This window comes from Pristiophorus japonicus, chromosome 14 (genome assembly GCF_044704955.1).
Source record: "Pristiophorus japonicus isolate sPriJap1 chromosome 14, sPriJap1.hap1, whole genome shotgun sequence".
Lineage (NCBI taxonomy): Eukaryota > Metazoa > Chordata > Chondrichthyes > Pristiophoridae > Pristiophorus > Pristiophorus japonicus.
The window spans coordinates 100,626,309-100,645,894 of record NC_091990.1 but is presented as its reverse complement, the minus strand read 5'-3'; the positions used below and the strand labels follow the sequence as shown (position 1 = coordinate 100,645,894).

Genomic DNA, 19,586 nt, shown 5'->3' with positions numbered 1-19,586 from the left:
CAGAGACTTGTTCATGGCTGACCTTAATGATGATTTTATATGGCGTTTCTCAGATATTGGAAAGTGTGTGTTCAGTCACACCTCACCGTGCACCACACTGTTCCATACCATGTATCCCAGGGCTCCTCGGTACATATCTTGCTGCTCCTTACCAAGTAGCTCCTGTTATTCCTCATATTTTGCTGCAGGGTGTCACACTGACAGACCTACAAGAGGCCGAGAAAACAATTGGACTGCACCGGGAGAAAAAAGCTGCGGAACAGGAGAAAGAAAAAGAAAAAGAAAAAGAAGAGAAGGAAGCAGAAGCTAAAGACTTGGCGTCAAAGTACAGATACAGCAGGACCAGTCAGGATGAGGTAAAGGAGTGGGTGACTAACAGATGGCTGGATACGTGTACAATGTACGAAAGTTCTCCTGAAACCCTCATCCATGACTTTGTTACCCATAGACACGACTATTCCAATACTCTCCTGGCCAGCCTCCCATCTTCCACTCTCCATAAACTTGAACTTGTCCAAAACTCGGCTGCTCATGTCCTAACTTGCAACAAGTCCTGCTCACCCATCAGCCCTGTGCTCACTGACTTACATTGGCTGGTCCAGCAATGCCTCAATTTTCAAATTCTCATGCTTTTTTTCCGATCCCTCCATGGCCTCACCCCTTCATATCTCTGTAACCTCCTCCAACCCTTTAAGATCTCTGCGCTCCTCCATTTCTGGTCTCTTGTACATCCCCAATTTTAATCGCTCCACCATTGACAGCCATGCCTTCAGCTGCCTTGGCCCTAAGATCTGGAATTCCCTCCTTAAGCCTTTCTGCCTCTCCACCTCTCTCTCCTCCTTTAAGAAATTCCTTAAAACCTCTCACCTGTCATAATGTGGCTCGGTGCCTTTTATTTTGATAACTCTCCTGTGAAGCACCTTGGGACGTTTTACTTGTTAAAGGAGCTATGTAAATACAAGTTATTGTTGCTATTGTTGATGCTATGTTATTTTTTCTGTAATGATTTAAGATTATAACAGATTATCTCCTGTGGGTTTGCTATAGAGAATTAATTTTGAAAAAAAGTTTGACTATTTTCTTGTAACTGTGTCTCTGCTTAATTCTTACTCTCGCTTTCTCCCATTTTATCTTGCACATTTCCTCTCATAGTCATCTCTGTAGATCTCTATCTCTGACACCTCTCTATAATTCTGTCCTTCACTGGGGCCGAAATTTAGTCCCACCGGAAAGCTGGCGCACTTACCTTTTTTTAAAGAGATTTTACCGCCGTTTTGGAAGTGGTCCCCTCTTTCGTGAAATTTACCTCTTTGTCTTTGTTTTTGAATCAGCCAGGAAGTCGGTCATAAAGGGAGCGGAAGTGCAGCGGTAAGTGCTGGTGAGGGAAGTGGAAGCAGGGTGGATTCTCCGCCGCTGTCACTCAGCAGCAGAGCGGTGGTGACGTCACTGCGTGTCTGCATCACCACGTATCTCGCCTCTGTTAAATCTGAGAGAATCGTCCATCAGTCACGATTGGACACTGGGCCACCAGGGAGGATTTCGGCCGGGCCAGCAGCCTGGCAACCAAGAGGGACCGAATCCGGGGGCACAGTAGTCTGGCCGACTACAAAAATAATTAAAGGAAGCCGCGGCATTGGGCCCTCGCCTTTAATGGCCACCGCACAGCCAGGGCAGAGAGAGAGTAGATGAGGTACACCGACACCACTGTTGGGGGCACTGCTCGGCGGCAAGAGCATTTTTCTTGCGAAATTTCATGGGAGGTGGGGGGGTTCCGGCGGTATGCGCACTGATGATGCACCGCTGTTATGTCTATAGTCATGATTCCACGAGGTAAGGTATTGTACTTGAACTGTGGTGACCTTAGTCCATTTATTGCAGCTCCTGAGTGAGGGTACAGCAAGGTGAGCTCCCTTTTATACCTGGTTACCTGTTGTGTACAGGTGACCCCCTAGGTCTCCACCAGTTGCACCCTCTGGTGGTACAAGCATAGTATATACAGTGTGAAGGTACATCCAGTAGTCTTATGTAACTGTACATTGAGTGTAGAGGGAGTATACTTATGTTATACATACACAACATCACTCTCCCCTAAGTCTTGTGCCACTGGCCTTTGCATTGTGTGCTCTGGCCCTCGACTTGAGTGCCCAAAGCCCTTGCACCTTGTCTATGCTTTGGCTAGGCTCTCTCTCTGTTGACCCCCAATTCCATATTTGCCACAACATTGGGAAATGATCAGCAGTGGACAGTTTGAGGTTGCAGTGGGGGTTCTGTGTTTGATCCATGTGTCCATGGCTATATCCATCCATTTCCCACCCCCGCGCCTCCATACATAGACCATGTGTGTGGCTCAACACCTGCATGTGCATACATGTACAGAAAGAAAGAACAAAAAAGAACATAGGAATAATTACATCACTGTTTGGGTTCTGCAGTAGTGAAACAAGTACATTTTACAGGTAAGGTACATACGTGGTATCACAGTCTTGCCCCTGCGTTGTGTAGGTGCAGGTGGGTGAGGATGCTAGTTTCAGAGTAACCGGACTGTGTCCAGGTTGTCTGATGGCGCACTGCGCCCCCTGCCATCTGGGTGAGCTCGGATCACTCACCTGGCTGAGTCTCAGGGCCTTTGCCGTTGCCTAGTGGTGGGCAGAGCCACAGGAGTGTGTGGCCTCCCTGTCCTCCTTTGAGGGCTGCGGTGTCTCGTTGATGCCCTTCAGCAATAGTGGAAGCCTGGTTATCCCAGGTCCCGTTGGGAAAGCTAGCCTCTTGCTCCTGGTACTGGCCCTGGTGGCCAGAGACGTAAAGCCGATCAGGGGCAAGGTACCGGTAGTGGTGCCTTTGCTGTCCGCTGATCGCCGGCCCTGCAGCTGATATACTCCCTTTGTGTGTGGCCACGCTCCCTGGGGCATCACATTGGTCCCGGAGACGCAGGCTACATGGTCGGGTAGCTCGCTGGACCTGGGTGCTTTCAACAGGAAGCTGCCCTTGGTTTTGTCGGCACGCATGTAAATCCTGGCATCGCACATCATCACTTCGTTTACTCTCACAATACATTGGTTCCAACCGCAATCACCTGACTTATCATAGTTAGTTACATTTACAAATTTGAAATTGTAAGTTAAATCTTTTTTTTACATATGTATCACCGGCATCGCTGTATAAAGAGTGGAACTGTCCCTTTAATGGGTTGCCGATCTCCTTTAAGAGGGCCTTGCAATCTTTACCCTAATCCGGTTGGCTGCTCGGCATCATGTGTTGCTCCATCAACACTGCCTCTTGTCATCTGGCCACCGCCATCTTTACTTCAGGCGCTTCACCTCATGGTTCGGGCGCCATCTTCTTTCTCTCCACAAGGTAGGCTGCGGTGATCCTTTACTCTCCAGGTTCTGCCATGGAAGCAGGGAAGTTGCCTTCTGCGCTGATTTTCTTCCTCCGGAGTCCGGCCACTGGAGCCTGGAAGGTGAGGTCGGGTCGTTTTGGCTGGATCATCTCGTCTGGGCCGTCTCCACGCAGTCGAGTTGGGCGGTTGGTTTTTCACGTGCTGTGCTGGATCCAACTTAGGGGCTGCAGAGAATGTCGATCGCTGGAGGTTGAAGGTTTTCCCAGCTCCAATGGATCTTTTTCATCCATCTTCTTCCTATTACCATCACCAGCAACGATCCACAAAGGTAACTTGTGCATCGTGCCGTCATGGGACACCTGGACATCCACGCTGCCAACGACTGGGATGGTGTCGTTTATATAGGTGAGCAGTTTCACTTGGATCGGAATCATTTTAGGTCGTTCGATTGGATTGCCCCAGAGTTTCTCAAAGGTCACCTGATTCATCAGTGACTGACTCGCCCCTGTGTCCACCTCCATCGTGACTGGAACACCTTGGATTTCAACTTCCATTTTCAATGGGGAACTCACGGTGGTGCAGGTAAACACTCCGTACACCTCGTCGTGCGGCTGAGCTGCCTCATGGACTCTCTCTTCATCGTCGCTGGAGTCCGGATGATTGGCAAATTCTTCATCAACTCGGAACTCTTCATCGATTTGGTGAGTACGATTTCACTTGCAAATTCGCTGGAGGTGGCCCTTTGTGTTACAGCCTTTACATGTATAGTCTTATTGGGGGAACTGGTGGGCCCTGTGATTTCTTCCACAGCACCAGCATGGGGTTAGCCGGTTGGCCCCATGTGGCAGACTCAGGGTTGTGGGACTCAGGGTTCTGTTCTCTCTCCCCTGAGAGAGACTGTATTCAGCAGCCCTATCTTTAAAAGGTGCCAGTCGGTTCACAGTACTTGCCGGATTAGAGTCCTGTGGGTGAGTCATCTGCTTGGAACCGCAGGCCGTTACGAGCCTCTCATATGTTTTGGTCGTTGTCCCTGATGAGGCCATAGACGGTGGACCCACAACTGGTGAGCAGGATAGCTCTACGTTTATCAGCCAACGAGGCCGGGTCGTCTCCCGCCAGGTCGTTTGCAATAAAGAAGTGTTCGAGCCTTTCCACAAAGGCCTCCCAATCTACCCCATCGGTGAATTGTTGAAACATGCCAAGGTTAGCCACCTTTGCGTGGAAATTCGTAATCTCGTCGCCAGTTATTATGTCTATAAGCAGTCTAGTAATGATTCCACGAGGTAAGGTGTTGTACTTGAACTGTGGTGACCTTATTCCATTTATTACAGCTCCTGAGTGAGGGTACAGTATGGTGAGCTCCATTTTATATCTGGTTACTTGTCGTGTACAGGTGATCCCTAGGTCTCCGTCAGTTGCACCCTCTGGTGGTACAAGCATAGTATATACAGTGTGAAGGTACATGCAGTAGTCTTATGTAACTGTACATTGAGTGTACAAGGAGTATACTTATGTTATACATACACATGGTTGGCAGCGCAGGGCAGAAATGGGGACCACCAGAAACATCCCCGAGCTGAATTTAGCTTGCGGCAGCCATTTCCCATATCCATATTCCCTTTTTCTGTGTATGTATATCTCTTTTATTGAATTCTTTGAGAAATAATGGAAGGATAGTTAAAGGAAATTAAGTGGTTTATATGAATTAAGTGGCTTATGTGTGTCCCAATTGATAGAGAAATCTTAAAATTGGTACTGGGCCATTTCAGAGTGAAATTGGGAAGCACTTTTTCATGCGCAGTTAGTGGAAATCTGGAACTCTTTCCCAAAAGGCTGTGGATGCTGGTTCTATTGAAATTTTCTAGACTGAGATTGATAGAGTTTTGTGAGGTGAGGGTAACATGGAACATGGATCAAAGACAGGTTAATAGAGCTCAAGTGCAGATAAGCGGTGATCTGGTTGAAGGGCGGAATAGCTGGAGAAGTCAACTTCTCAAAGCTTTATTTCAGACAAGTTTCACAGTGAAAATGTTACCAACTGTTTCTTTTCTACGAGAAATAGCTGAATTCTATCTTTTCTTCTCTGTCTCTAGAGCTTGATACTCATCTCTCATTTGCACACTCACTCTGGTCTGTTCCTTTTCATCTCTTGCCGCATGTGCACCCTTTTTGTGCCTGTGTTTATTCTTTTTTCCCTCGTGCTCTTGAGCAGTAGCTCTGGCTCGCATTCTCTGCCTTTGGTGTTCTTATTTGGAAATGCAGGCCATGCCTCAAAATGCTAATCATTAATCACTTAGTTACCACTATGCTCTTGCCCAATACAGGAGAAGAACTGGCGGTCGAGATTGGCCAACCTACAGAAAGCAGATCTGCTGGGCCTCACCCCCTATTCCGCAGATTCCACTCGTTTCAACGTTCCAGCCTACACCTGCCACAACGCTGTACAGCCACTGGACAACAAAGGTATCTCCAAATCTCTCAAGTGTTCATTGTCTACTTAATACTTCTTCAAAACTGGTAACATCAAAACTGCTTCATCAAATTGGCATCGCCATAGCATTTCCGAGCAGTAGAGAGAAAGTAACCTTGATCAGACCTTGCTATTCGGAACAGTCAGTTAAAGCACTGACTGTTGTGGTCCCAGCCAGACAGATCAGGAAGGTCCCTGTGTCAACCTCTGGTCTGTGTTGTTGGCTGATCTGAGCCAGGGCAACAGATTCACCCTCGGTTCCTCTGGGCTGCAGAATATGATTCAGTGATCCCTGCTGGAAAGTGCCCGCATGTGGGCATTGCATGAGGACAGAATTAGCTCAACGTCTGATGCCCTCCATGATTAAATAGTCCACCGATACGTGAGGAATGATTACTCGGGTGATGTACTGGCAAGTGCCTAATACTTTTCGAGATTCAGCGTCTTCAGAAAGGGAGGGAAGAGTTGGATTAAAAAAATATGTGCCCTATCTCCTGCAGAATTTTTGCAATACTGAAGGCAATTCATTCTCATCAAAAAACAGACTGTTCAATCTTAAAAAAACCTTCAGATCTACGAACATGAAGTCCAGAGCATGAGAAGGCCTTTTGGCCAACCAAGACTGCTCTATCCAGAGTCCGTGTAGAATTATCCCATCTCTGACACTCCCATGTTGGATATTATTGAATAGAACTAGTTGTGAAGAGGCATGTAGTGTTCCATGACTAAAGGGTTAATGTGTGTCATTGGGGTGTTAATAATTGGCTTGCACTCCCAGTGCCTCAGACAATTTATTCAGTGAGTATTGAGCCAGAAAAATCCAGTTTCAATCATCAGCCTGCACTGAGTAAGCTGGTCTCAGTGCACACAGTAATAGAGGTACCAAAGCAAAATACTGCAGATGCTGGGTTCTGACTAAAGGTCATCGACCTGTAACATTAATTCTGTTTCTCCACAGATGCTGCCTGACCTGAGTATTTCCAGCATTTTCTGTTTTTATTTCAGTAATAGAGGTGCTATAATTGGCCTAAACCCCACTGGAGTAGAGGGAAAAATCAACCAGTGATTGTGCTCCCAATCACTAACCATTGACTCCTGCTAGAAACTCTGGGGCCAAAATTGTCCCTTTTTATAACCCCATTAACTTCTGGGGATGCAAGGCAGTTTTCACCCAAGGGAGGGGGGGGGGCGGTAACTCCTGGGAAATTGCCCCGAAGGGGGGCACTGCCTTGACAGCGCCGCACCCAGCGGTTAGCACCCTGGGCCGCCGTACAACTGCCGATGATATTTGATTGTCGTGCGCGGCGACCCCGCTCCGGCCACTTAAAACCCGCCTCGCGGGCGGCGAGGCTGGTGCGGGCGGAAGTCAATGCCAGTGGCGGACATCGCTCTCGGGACACTGTTTAAAGGGGAGGACTGCACCGGCGTCTTTTTACGTCGGCCAACTCGCAGGTTGGCTCGACGCTGGAGGCCCTAGCGTGGTCCAGGCCGCCATTGTACAGCCCAGCACTCCGTCTTGGGTGCCGAGCTGCTGGCCCGGTCTCATGCTGCCCTGATAGTCCAGTGGCGGCCATAAAAGGGCCATACAGAGTGCGCAGCAACCCTTCCCTTTAATGAAAGGGGAGGGGCGATGTAGCGTGTCAGCGCTATGCGGAGCATCCGGTTAATGCTGGACTCAGCACCATGCGACCGCCCCGGCACCTCTCCCAAAGGAAGTGGAGCACCGGAGACAGCGCTCCGCTTCCTTTGAGGTGTGGTAGGCCCAATTCCGTACAGGGATTCCAGGTCGGGCGCTAAATGTCTCTGTGTGTCGAGGTCTGCGTGTCTCTGCATGGTTGGGCTCTGTGTGTCGTTGCTGGATGCTGGGCTATTCCTGAAAGGTTAATGTCAGTTTAGAATCTTTCCCGCAGAATTGGAGAAAGCTAAAGAGGAGGAGAAGGAATCCGACGATTCATCGTTCAGAAAATCTGGTTTGAGGGACCGGAGACGGCCAAGGGGGAAGCGGAGATCGACAGGTGTGCATTCCGTATCACCAGATGTAAGTACTGAGTACTCGAGAGAATTGTAAGTCAGTTCAGGTACCCTGTTCAAAGACGGGGGTTGAAATTCGGTTACGTCCCGTTTGGGGGCGGTAACCGAGGTGAGGCGGGATTTCCTGCGGCCAGCGATGAAGTCCCGCTCCGGTCGTGAAATGGAATAACTGACGTCAAGAGGAAGTGAAGCGCAATGTTGGGCGCTCCACTTCCTCTCGGGGAAGGACAGGGGCGCTAAGCGCGGGAATTGTCCAGTGCTACAGGGAGCGCCGAGTAATGTGGCCGGGTGCACGTGGCCCTCCCCTTTAATTAAAGGGGAGGGTACACTGCGAGCTCTGCAATGGGGCGAGGAGGGCAAGGCCGCGACTGGTAAGTCGGCCATTTTTCAAAATGTCAGCGCCGCGCCTCCCCTTTAATTTTCGGCCCGGGAGCGGAGTGCGGCCCAGTTCACGACCCGCGAGGCTGGCGTTGTCATCGCCGGCGGCAGCCGCACATGCACTACCGAAATGCCGCTCCAGGGTGAAAACAGGTCGCTGAGTACGGCAATGACGTCACCATCACCAGTGTGCTACTGGCTTTGCGCCTCCGCGGAATTTCTTGGGAGGTGACAGCGTCCCCGCGGCCCGGGCGAGAAATTGTTCGCATCCACAGGAGACGCAAACGATTCAAGTTTCTCCCCCTCGGTCTCTTCAACGGAACCACGGCTAGCAATCACACCGCTACAAACGACTGCAGCCCTTTACACTGCAATCAAACATACTCTATTTTATATGTGATTATGGTAATGATGGTATAATCTCTGGTGTTGGCTGGGAGGAGTAACTGAGCCTGAGAATGTGAGGGAGCTGGATTAACGTCAGTTGAGAAATGGTCAGTAAAGGAGGGTAGCGGCTGGGAATATGTGAAGAAGTATTTTGTGGGATTCATTATAAGGAATGCTCAGTGAAGAGGGAAAGAATGAGAATGGCCAACACTGTTTAAATTGATGATGAATACGCAGAATACTCTGAACGGTGATGGTAGTTGTTGTGTATGTATAATGTATCCACTGTAACACTAGACCACTGAATGTATCTTCACACTGTATACACTATACCTGTACCACCCGAGGGTACTACTAGCGGAGACCTAAGGGTCACCTGCACACTGCAGGTAGCCAAGCATAAAAGAGAGCTCACCTCATTATGTCCTCACTCAAGGAGCTGTAATAAACGGACTAAGGTCACTGCAGTTCAAGTACAATACCCTTACCTTGTGGAGTCATTACTAGAGTACTAGCATATACTACAACTAGCGACGAGATTACGAATTTCCAAGCGCAACATGTCTAACCTAAGCAACTTTCAACAATTCGCTGATGGGGAAGGTTGGGATGCCTTTGTGGAACGGCTCAAACACTTTTTCATTGCAAATGACCTGGCTGGAAAAGACCCGACCTCGCTGGCTGATAAACACAGAGCAATTCTGCTCAGCAGTTGTGGACCCACTGTCTATGGCCTCATCAGGGACCTGTTAGCCCCAGCGAAGACGACAACCAAAACATACGCGGAGCTCGTAACAATAATACAGGCACAGCTCAAACCTAAAGAGAGCATCCTCACAGCCAGACACCGGTTCGACACCGAAGGCCAAGAAATTGCAAAATATGCTGCAGACCTGAGACGATTGGCTGCACCGTGTGATTTGGCGACCACCTCACCGAAGCACCAAAGGACATCTTTGTTATTGGAGTCGGCCATGAGGGGCTCTCTGCGGACACTATGGTCATCCTGCAGAAGGCAATTAAAGTGAGCCAGGCATTCATGATTCCTGTGATTCCAAGAGGATGATGACTCGCCCCTAGGACCCTAACCCGACGAATACAGTGAACTGAATGGCGCCTTTCAGAGGCAAGGCTGCTGCCTCATGTCCCGCAACCTGAGTCCACCACATGGGGCCAACCGGCTAGCCCCATGCTGGTGCTGTGGAGGAAATCACAGGGCCCACCAGTGCCGATACAAAGACTATACTTTTAAAGGCTGTAACACTAAAGGCCATCTCGAGCGAATGTGTAGAAGAAATTTTACTCACCGAGTCGCTGAAGAGTTGACCGATCACCCGGGCTCCAGTGCTGATGAAGACGAAGAGAGAATCTATGAAGCGGCTCAGCCCCTGGAAGAGGTGCATGGGGTGTATACCTGCTCCACCGAGAGTTCCCCGTGGAAAATGGAAGTAGAAATCAACAGTGTTCCAGTCTCGATGGAGGGCGACACAGCGGCAAGCCAATCGCTGATGAATCAGATGGCCTTCGAAAAACTCTGGGACAATCCCGCCGAACGACCCAAAATGCTCCTAATCCAGGCGAAGTTGCTCACTTTTACAAAAGACACCATCCCAGTCATTGGCAGCGTGGATGTCCAGGTGTCCCATGGCGGCGCCAAAGTATCATGAATGCTAATGATGAAATGAGATATGATGCCAGGTCCTACATGCACGCCAACAAAGCCAAAGGCAACCTCCCGTGGGAAGCAAGACCAATATGATGCCCCAGGGAGGGTGGTCACATACACAGTGGGAGCATACCCACTGTAGGGCCAGCGATCAATGGATGGCACAGGCACCACCACTAGCACCCTGCCCCAGACCGGCCCTACCCCCCTGGGCACCAGGGCCAGCACAGGGAGCAAGAGGCCAGGACCCTCCAGCCCTCCCGACGGGACCTGGGATGACCAGACTTCCACCACCGCTAAACGGCAGCAGGGAGACCCTGCAGCCCTCAAAGGAGGACAGGGAGGCCACACATTCCTGTGGCTCTGCCCACCACTAAATATCCTCACCCACCTGCACCCACACCCCAGGGGCCAGACCGCAATACCACGTATGTACCTTACCGGTAATATGTACTTGCTGCACCACTGCTGAACTCAAAAACAGTGACATAACCAATCCGATTCTTTATTCTCTGTACATGTATGCCAATGCAGATGTTGAGCTACACACATGGTCTATGTATAGAAGGGGGGGGAAATGGATGTATGTAGCCATGGACACATGGATCACACCCAGAATCCACACAACCTTCACTACAACCGTCCACTGCTGACCACTTCCCAATGTCGTGGCAATAAGGACTTGGAGGTCCACAGAGAGAGAGCCATTCCCAAGCACAGAAAAAGTACAAGGGCTTTGGGCACTCAAGTCGAGGGCCAGAGCACACAGTACAAAAGCCTGTGGCATAAGACTTAGGGATGAGTGTTGTTGTGTATGTATAATGTATGTACTGTAACACTAGACCACTGAATGTATCTTCACACTGTATACACCATACCTGTACCACCAGAGGGTGCCACTGGTAGAGACCTAAGGGTCACCTGCACACTGCAGGTAGCCAAGTGTAAAAAAAAGCTCACCTTATTGTGTCCTCACTCAAGGAGTTACAATAAACATGGACTAAGGTCACTACAGTTCAAGTACAATACCCTAACCCTCGTGGAGTCATTACTAGAGTGCTTGCATATACTACAGTAGTGTTGACGGTTGTAGCTGCTTTTTGGTGCGTCTGTGCATTTCTACTTGAACATCCTGAGGTTGAGAAGCTGTCTTTCTTTTTCTCTTTCTTTCTCTCTTTCTCTTTCTTTCTCTCTTTCTCTTTTTTTCTCTCTTTCTTTTGGTGGATGGAACAAAAATTGGCTGACAGTTCAATGCTCATCTTACCCTGTGCCTGAAACTGGTGCAATTCACGTAACAGAGTTCTGGGGTCTGGAAATGGACTGCGGTCCATCACTTGAGGACACTTGTTCCAGGCTATTTTAACGTTTACATAACTGCTCTCTTCGTCCAGGATGACAACGACCAGGATCACTCAGATGGTGAAGAAGTGGTGGGATCACAGAAGAGGCAGGTATGGATCAAGCACCCATCGTGACTGCCAAACTCTATCGTACAAGGCTAGCATAAAATGACTGATGCAGCTGTGTGTGGGATGGCCGTCTGATTTATGAGTGCTCTGTCGGGAGAAGGTTCTGTGTGTATTCTAATCTCTTTCATCTGCCCAGCCCCCCTCTCCAGTCTCTCTCCATCTATCTATCTTTCTCTCTCTCTCTCTCTGTCTATCTTTCTCTCTCTCTCTTTCTCCCTTTTTGTCTTTTTATGTGTTTTTATTTTTTTCCTCTATCTCCCCTGTTTTTCTCTATCTCCCAGTCTCCCTCATCCCACTGCTCTTTTTCTCCTACCCATATCAGTCCCTGCCTTTCTGCCTCCCTCGTGCATTGTGGTTTCTCTGTCTCTGTCTCTGTTTCTCTCTCTCTGTCTCTCACTTTCTAAGTCAGCCTTTTGCTTTCCTGACTCACACATGACTTTTTTCACATTGAGTGCGAGGTTCTGCCTCAGCTGCTGTACTTTTGCGAAGTCAAGCTCTCTGCTATTTTTCCACATTCAGTGCTCTCAATTTTTTGGCCTTGGTCTCCCTTTCCTATGCTGCCTCTTCATATTCCTCTCCAGAGTCACACGAAGCCTGTTGGCCACTTGCCCACAACTGGTCTTTTTTTCCTGTGTTCTGTGCATGCTGACTCCACGCCTGATAAAATATCCTTACATTGAATCAACATGGAGCAAGGATCCGGAACATTTATGTATTAAAATAAAATTCCAAGCAGCTACATGGAGGCGTTAGGGAAAAGGGACTCCGAGCCAAAGAGGAGATATTAGGAGGGGTGACCTTCGGTAAGGACGTGTATTTGAAGGAATGGCCTACAGGTGAAGAGGGTAGTGGAGGGTTTTAGGGAGTGAATTCCAGAGTGTGGGACTTAATGGCCACCAATGGTAGGGCAAAGGGAAGAGAAGATACACATAAGGCTGGAATCACAGGAACAGGGATTACGGGGTGGGGTGGGGGCATTGGGAGGCGGTTGTCGGGCGAGAGGAGGTTATAGAGATAGGAAGAGGCAATTACGGATGAAAATGTTAAACTTGCGACATGTAAGACCAGGAACTTCTGTAGGTCAGAAAGGATAGGAGTGGGGGTTAAAAACATAAAATGCTACAAATACTCAGCAGGACAGGCTGCATCTGTGAAGAGAGAAAGAGTTAACGTTCACAGTTTTTATTTCAGATTTCTAGCATCTGCAAAATTTTGCCTTTGCGTTGGTGTAGGGCTGGGGAGGAGCGGTGGTTGGCGGTGGAGAGAGGGTACAGGGATTGGTGCAGGATAGGATATAGACATCAGAGTTTTGGATGAATTGAGGTTTCTGGAGGATGGGGGTTAGAGACCAGGCAGACGAGCACTGGAATAATCAAGTCTAAAGACATGAATGAGGATTTCCGTGGCAGGAGGGCCAGATCAGGAATGGAGGCAGGAGATGTTACAGTGGGAGTAAGCAGCCTTTGTTGTGAAGCGTGCGATGAGACTGTTGCAAGAAGGAATTAGTCATTAAAGTACCCAGAAATGATACCACCCTGGTGGCAGTGAGATACTTATCCCATCACGGTAAGTTTGTTTGTGTGTAGGGGTGTGGTGTATGTATGTATGTGTGTGTGTATGTATACACATACATATGGGAGTGTATGTATCTGGTTATGTATGGATTGTGTCGTGCTCTCGATTATTTTCAGTCTTTTATTTATTACCGATTTTGGTCTTGATTTGTTTTTTTTCTTTCTCTTGCAGACTGACCATCTGACCAGGTAAGGATTCTGTATACTCCATTTCCCACCCTGTCATAGCCGAGATTGATTCTGTCCTCACCTCACACCAACAGGTGTCTAGCAGGGACCACCGGCTGGTTTTTCCTTCCCAAGTTCAGGTGCACAGGCTAACCATAGAATCCCTGCTGCTGCGCTGGCTGAGATCCGCTAACGCTTCAAGAATCCTGGATTGAACAGGGGCAGGACTGTAGTGTGCTTCTGAATGGCTGAGCTAATATGGACTAAATTATCTTGTGATGGGTTCTTCTCAGTCTGTATGGTTCAGTCACACTGGGTGGTACATTTATCCACTGAGCTGTTGGGAAGCCTTCTGCAGTGTCTGTAAGGGTGAGTTTTTAAGGATCTCCATGTTGGTGGTACAATGAGGGGAAATCCTACAAACACTTCAGTGAAGCCTTGGTTCTGATGTTTATACACTAGTTTGTCCCGGATGAGAGCTTTAGCTAGCAAAACTCTTGGTGTCACCGTGCATTTTTATAATACAGAGGAACTGTTTTGAACAGCAAATGGTTGCCACACAAGAGATGAAACGAGCAGTCCAGTCCATAACGTGATCATGGGCTCTCTGTTAGAAAGTTGGCATATCTAGCATGTGGCACGGATAGTGGATTGTAGGATTGAGGTGTGCTGGTGTAAATGGCAACAAAGAAAATGGTGATGTTTCAGAAGGCCTGTATTAATAGGAAATTTATAATGAGTTCTAACGTTTGCGGGTGGGATTGGAGCACCTCATGCTTTGTTCGTCTCTTCCAGTAACAAGTTGCCTGCTGTAGGCAAAGTTGGGAACACTGGCAGTACGCTTTGTACCTGGTGACCATATCCTCTATCCTCTGGTAACGGCCTCAGTGGACATGAAAGCTAGGTTGAAAAAATATAATTTAAAAATTGCTGCTTTATTCCTGTCCACTTGTTGCCTTCACTTACAGAGGAGATACCACATCAAGCAGCCAAGGCACTCTGTCAAATAGAGGAGTGACCACCTACTCGGACACTGGCCTGCATTCTATGCGCGTAGGTCGAGCAGAGATCGAGACCGACAAGAGAGGCTATAGAAAGGTAAACTTGGTGCGGTGACCAGATCTCTATTCAAGAGCTTTTATTTGAATCCCTTCATGGCCTTGCCCGCCCCAATCTCTGCACCCTTACAGACCCACCCAGAGCTCTCGCTCCCTCTGACTCTGACCTCGTACATCCCCGCCATCGTTTGCCCCACCATTGGTTGCCATGTCTTCAGCCGTCTGGGCTCCAGGCTTTGGCATTCCCTCCCGAAGATCCTCTGCCTTTCCAGCTCCCTCTCCTCCTTTCAGACTTTGATTAAAATCCACCTCTGATCAATATTTTGTTATAATAGCTCCATCTTCGGCTCACTTCTGTGAAATGCTGGACTTTTCTTTTATTATTTCATGATATTCCAATCTCCTTATCTACTTTATTTGTCTTGACCAGTTTCTTGACTTGCTTTACCTTGTTTTTCTAATCATCTGTCCATTGGACTAGCTGTAACATTATACTTTAGAACAATCTCTCTCTTGCTTTATCCCCCACATTGCTGCTATTTTTGCCACATCATCCTATTCCCTCTGTTTCCCTTCTCTTCTGGTACACACTGTTCTGTAGTCTGTGTAGGAAGATAATCCATTTTTCTACTATGCTTTTCCTCTTCTGTCCAGCCCATTTTCCTGAGGCTGTCCCCTCAAAACCTGCCTTTCTAAGGTTGACTATTCCTCGTATACGCATTCCCTTTTCCATCATAAGCCTGACCTTAATCTCCATCACATGGTGTTCACCATGCCAAGGTATACTCTGATTCTGATCTGCCCTGCCTGCTCCTGTTGTTAATATCAATTCCATTAGTATTTCTGCTCAAGTGGATCCCTTAATATAAAATGTTGAGAGAAGTTGCTGTTCAGGAATGTTGCCAGAAAAGGCTGGAAAGTAATGAGGTCTCATTTCTGTCTTCCTCTGTAACAGCTGTATGAAGAGCTTCAGAGAGAGAATGTCCAACTACGGGACCAGCTGCATGAGATGCAAATGAAGATTGCACAGACCAAGCTGGAGTTAGAGAAGGCCACACAGGTAAGCGGTGTTTGAACAGCCCCCACAGAACGTAGCCCTTCAAGTGCTGGATCCAGTTAATTGTTATGGGTCAGTGGGATTAACGCTGTGTTAATCAGATAGGGATGAATCTAGAGAAAGACACATGCACAGCCCAGGGCTCCAGAATTAGTGATGATTGGTTTGCACCAGCCTTCACAACTATTGTTCAGCTGTCCAAGCAGCTTTGATGTTTCTTGTGGAAGTAGCACGAGTTTCTCTTTCACCAAGAGTCATGCCTGACCTCTCCCCTTTGAAGGGAGTGCAAAATCAGCACCACTTGTTCACGCACGTAAACAGCTTCCGTTCCGGAGCGAGCCCAGGAGGCAATGTTGTGATGGGTGATGGCAAGAAGGTGCACCATTTTTGGATGAGGAGTGCTTTTCTCAGTGAGCTGCATTCAGGGCTGTCTGGGAAGGAATGATGGCTGAGCAGGTGAATGCAGTTTCTTCAATCCTCAGAGCTAATCCTCCCAGATGAGGAAGAAATTCAACACCATGGTATTTGTCACTTAAAGTGCCTGCTATACTTATCTCTTTATAGTAAACTGCAATGGCATATCTGCAACACAGGAACAGGCTTCCCGACAATAGGATGTTTCCTTATCTTTGCACACACCCCTGCCCTTTCTAACAGTAGCACAAGACACACCATTTCAGGCATGGCACAACCTTTTATCTTTCCTGCAAACTTGCAGCTCTCACTAATGGAAGGTGGAACTATGACCTACCCTTCTACCCACTTGCATGCTGTATGTTCTTGCACTCTTGTTTTAGGAAGCCGAGTCGTCATTTGTCCAGTGATGGTAGGCTTCAGGAAACAGTCAGCATTTTATCAATGTCTTCATGATGCAGGCAAAGGGAAGCCTACAGTAGAAGGGGAAAGATGAAAACTGGAGGGGGCTCCCCAAATCTGAAGAAGTTGACTTGCATGGAATGTCTCAGCCAGGACTTCCACTCCATAGTCCCCATTGGAGAGGGTCATGCAGGTGGGGAACCTACATCCATAGGCTAGTACCATTCTACCATTCTTTTTTTGTCCTTCAAGAAATTGGCCCTTCACTAGTCCATTCTGCTAATAGACAGCATACCTGGCTCCCCTATATCATGTCGGTGGCTAATGAACTGTTGCCCCGGGAGTACCCTGCAGATTCCACTCTGTGCTTTTCCTTATAATGTTCCTGTAAGGTCTCCTGAGGAGCAACAGTTGGTCGGGTCAGAGGGAAAGGACCCTTCCTAGGGTCAGAGGGAAAGGACCCATCCACTTCCCACCACACTGCATCACTCATTCCGCCTACCACAAGCCTCAGCCCAGGAACAGCCACTCTGGGGAAGATGGTAGTTAAGAACAGGGAGCGCTGGGTGAAAGATACAGCATGACTGAGGAGGAGCAGAAAGAAGGCTGGAGGGATCGCTCCAAGGTGGCCTCAGATGCTGAGTTCCAGGATTGGTGCCGTCCAGCACCTTCCTTTACAAGAAGGTTGTTTTGTGAGCACCCTCAGTTCACAGACCTTTTCAAGTGTGCAACAAAACTGGCACAATCTGACCGCTACAATGAAAGAGTCCACTACCTGTATCTGTGCCGTGATCTTTAACCTCATCACAGAAGTGCTGTCTATTATGGAGTGCATGGAATCTCCAGGGCTTAAGAAGTCTTAAACGTACCTTGTATGGGTATTATCAGGAGTGACATAACTAATACTGTGGACATATTGGGCTCCAATTTCGTTGAGCCATCTGATTCCCATACTGGGGTATGAACTGAACAGCACCTTGATGCAGAACTTCTGCAGCGGCATGGCAGGGACGAAGGGGATGCCTATCAGCGACTCCTGATCCTTGCCACATAACCATCTCACTCAGTGGGGATGCACAGTTTCCGAAGGCCAGCGAACACAGGCAGTCACCAGAGCAACACCGGTGGTGCCTGCAGTTACATGAATATGTGACCCTTCGGAAGGAGATAAAAAGCCCAGGAGCCCTTGGAGAAAGCCAACTGGCAGCCACCTCAGCACCGAGAAAGAGAACTAATTAGTAAGACTCTCATCATACATTGTCACCAAGGGGAAGCACTGGGGAAATGAAACACAACACCCATACAAGAATCACATTTTCGGATCAATATTTGCCCTTGAACTTGCTGTTGGAGTTTCATTTAAGCCTATGACCGAATGTGCACTCATGGTGGATGAAGTATAGTATGGGATCACAGTGTTATATGGAGTTGGTGTGACAGTTCATAGGAATCCCTGTTCAGGAACACTTAAGATGGGGGAACGGGTGAGGAGCTTGAAAATTTTAAATTAATTGTTTTCTAGTCGCCATTGGTGGATTTCAGCTCATTGGTGGAGCTGGCAAATCCACAGGCTCTGCCTCGGAGTCTCTATCCTCTTCAGCCCGATCATAAACTTCTCCAGCCAGTAAAGTACAGCATGTGCCAAATGACTATAATTGTAGATAGCTTTCAGGACTGTACAGCATCACACCCCTTCCCGGACTCCTAGAAGCCGGTGAAATGATTGATTGAGCAGTCCAATAGTGCGTACTATTCGTGTCGAGCAGAGCTACACGCCTCATTATATTTGAGGTGCTGTTCTGGGATAATACATTGGTGTCATCAGCTCGGGTGTGCTGGGTTGCCCTGGATCCATCTGTCCGAACAACCTTGACATAAGAGTCAAATACTGCAGATGCTAGAAATCTGAAATAAAAACAGTAAATACTGGAAATACTCAGCAGATCAGGCAGCATCCATGGAGAGAGAAGCAGAGTTCAGCATTTTCTGTTTTTATTTTTAACCTTGAAATAAGGATGGGAATGCATAGTGATGTAGAATGAAAGCATTATGGCAGCTTCCAAGGTACCTGGCATCCGATTACATGGTGTAGTCCTGATGGTCACATGTAACCTGTACATTAATAGAATGCAATACATTCCTTTTCACACATACCGTGGCATTTTGGAAAGGAGCCCATTTGTGTTGGATCAGTGCGGTCTTGCACTTTTGGGAATCTGTCACTTTGGCGGAAAAGGTGAAGAGACTTTTTCGGTGTCAGCCCTGGCTCAGTGGGTAGCACGCTTGCCTCTGAGTCAGAAGGTTATGGGTTCAAATCCCACTCCAGGCACTTGAGCTAGACTGACACTCCAGTCCAGTACTGAGGAAGTGCTGCACTGTCAGAGGTGCCACATTTCGGACAAAACATTAAACCGAGGCCCCGTCGAACCCCTCAGATGCATGTCAAAGATACAACGGCACTATTCAAAGAAGAGCAGAGGAGTTCACCTCGTTGTTCTGGACAATATTTATCCCTCAACCAAATCACTAAAAAAGATTGTCTGGTCGCTATCACATTGCTGTTTATGGGACCTTGTTGGGTGCAAATTGGCTGCTGCGTTTCATAGATTACAAAAGTTACTACACTTCAGAACTACTTAATTGGCTTTGGGACATCCTGAGGTCATGAAATGCAAGCCTTTCTTTTTCCTCCGTTCTGTTGATGTTTGTCCTCTTTTGGACAAGTTATGAAATGCTTGACCCCGTCAAATAATGTCCCATTCACGTGCTGAATGTCGCGGTGCTCTCTGCGTGCGGGCTTATCTGGTGGATGCCACTGAAGAAGAGCAAGTGGCAGAATGCTAGAAGGCAGTGGTGGACTTTCATGAGCATGGGCAGAGACGTGCCTGATCTCGAGGCAGTTTGGAGGCTCTGCTGCAGCAGATGGCAAGGTTTTGCAAAGCATCTCCCTGGTGAAGCGCCAGCAGTGAAGACATGGCCTCTTGGGCATGTTCGGGTAACGCAGCTCCAGAGGGTCTGCTGAGTCCTCCTTCAATATAGACGCATCCATCTCACCTCTTGGTTATAACATTCCTGAATGGGGAGGGGGGGGGGATGTTAAATTTTAAAAATAAAAGGAACAATTAAAGATCCAATCTGAATGTGTTATGATAGAACAAGAGTTTCATCAAAA

At 48.1% G+C, this 19,586-nt stretch overlaps 1 protein-coding gene across 4 annotated transcripts in view; it reads left to right on the top strand.

The window, feature by feature from the left end:
* The window catches only part of LOC139279999 (protein phosphatase 1 regulatory subunit 12A-like), a 286,266-nt gene that overhangs the window by 255,456 nt on the left and 11,224 nt on the right, over positions 1-19,586 (top strand). For 3 of the 4 annotated variants that reach the window (XM_070899408.1, XM_070899407.1, XM_070899406.1), the window contains exons 16-22: positions 189-356; positions 5,665-5,803; positions 7,721-7,848; positions 11,664-11,723; positions 13,488-13,504; positions 14,452-14,581; positions 15,497-15,601. In XM_070899408.1, the coding sequence (XP_070755509.1) occupies positions 189-356; positions 5,665-5,803; positions 7,721-7,848; positions 11,664-11,723; positions 13,488-13,504; positions 14,452-14,581; positions 15,497-15,601 (747 nt within the window). Of the gene's footprint in view, positions 1-188; positions 357-5,664; positions 5,804-7,706; positions 7,849-11,663; positions 11,724-13,487; positions 13,505-14,451; positions 14,582-15,496; positions 15,602-19,586 lie in introns of those variants that run through there. The other variant, XR_011596579.1, reaches the window with a different exon arrangement.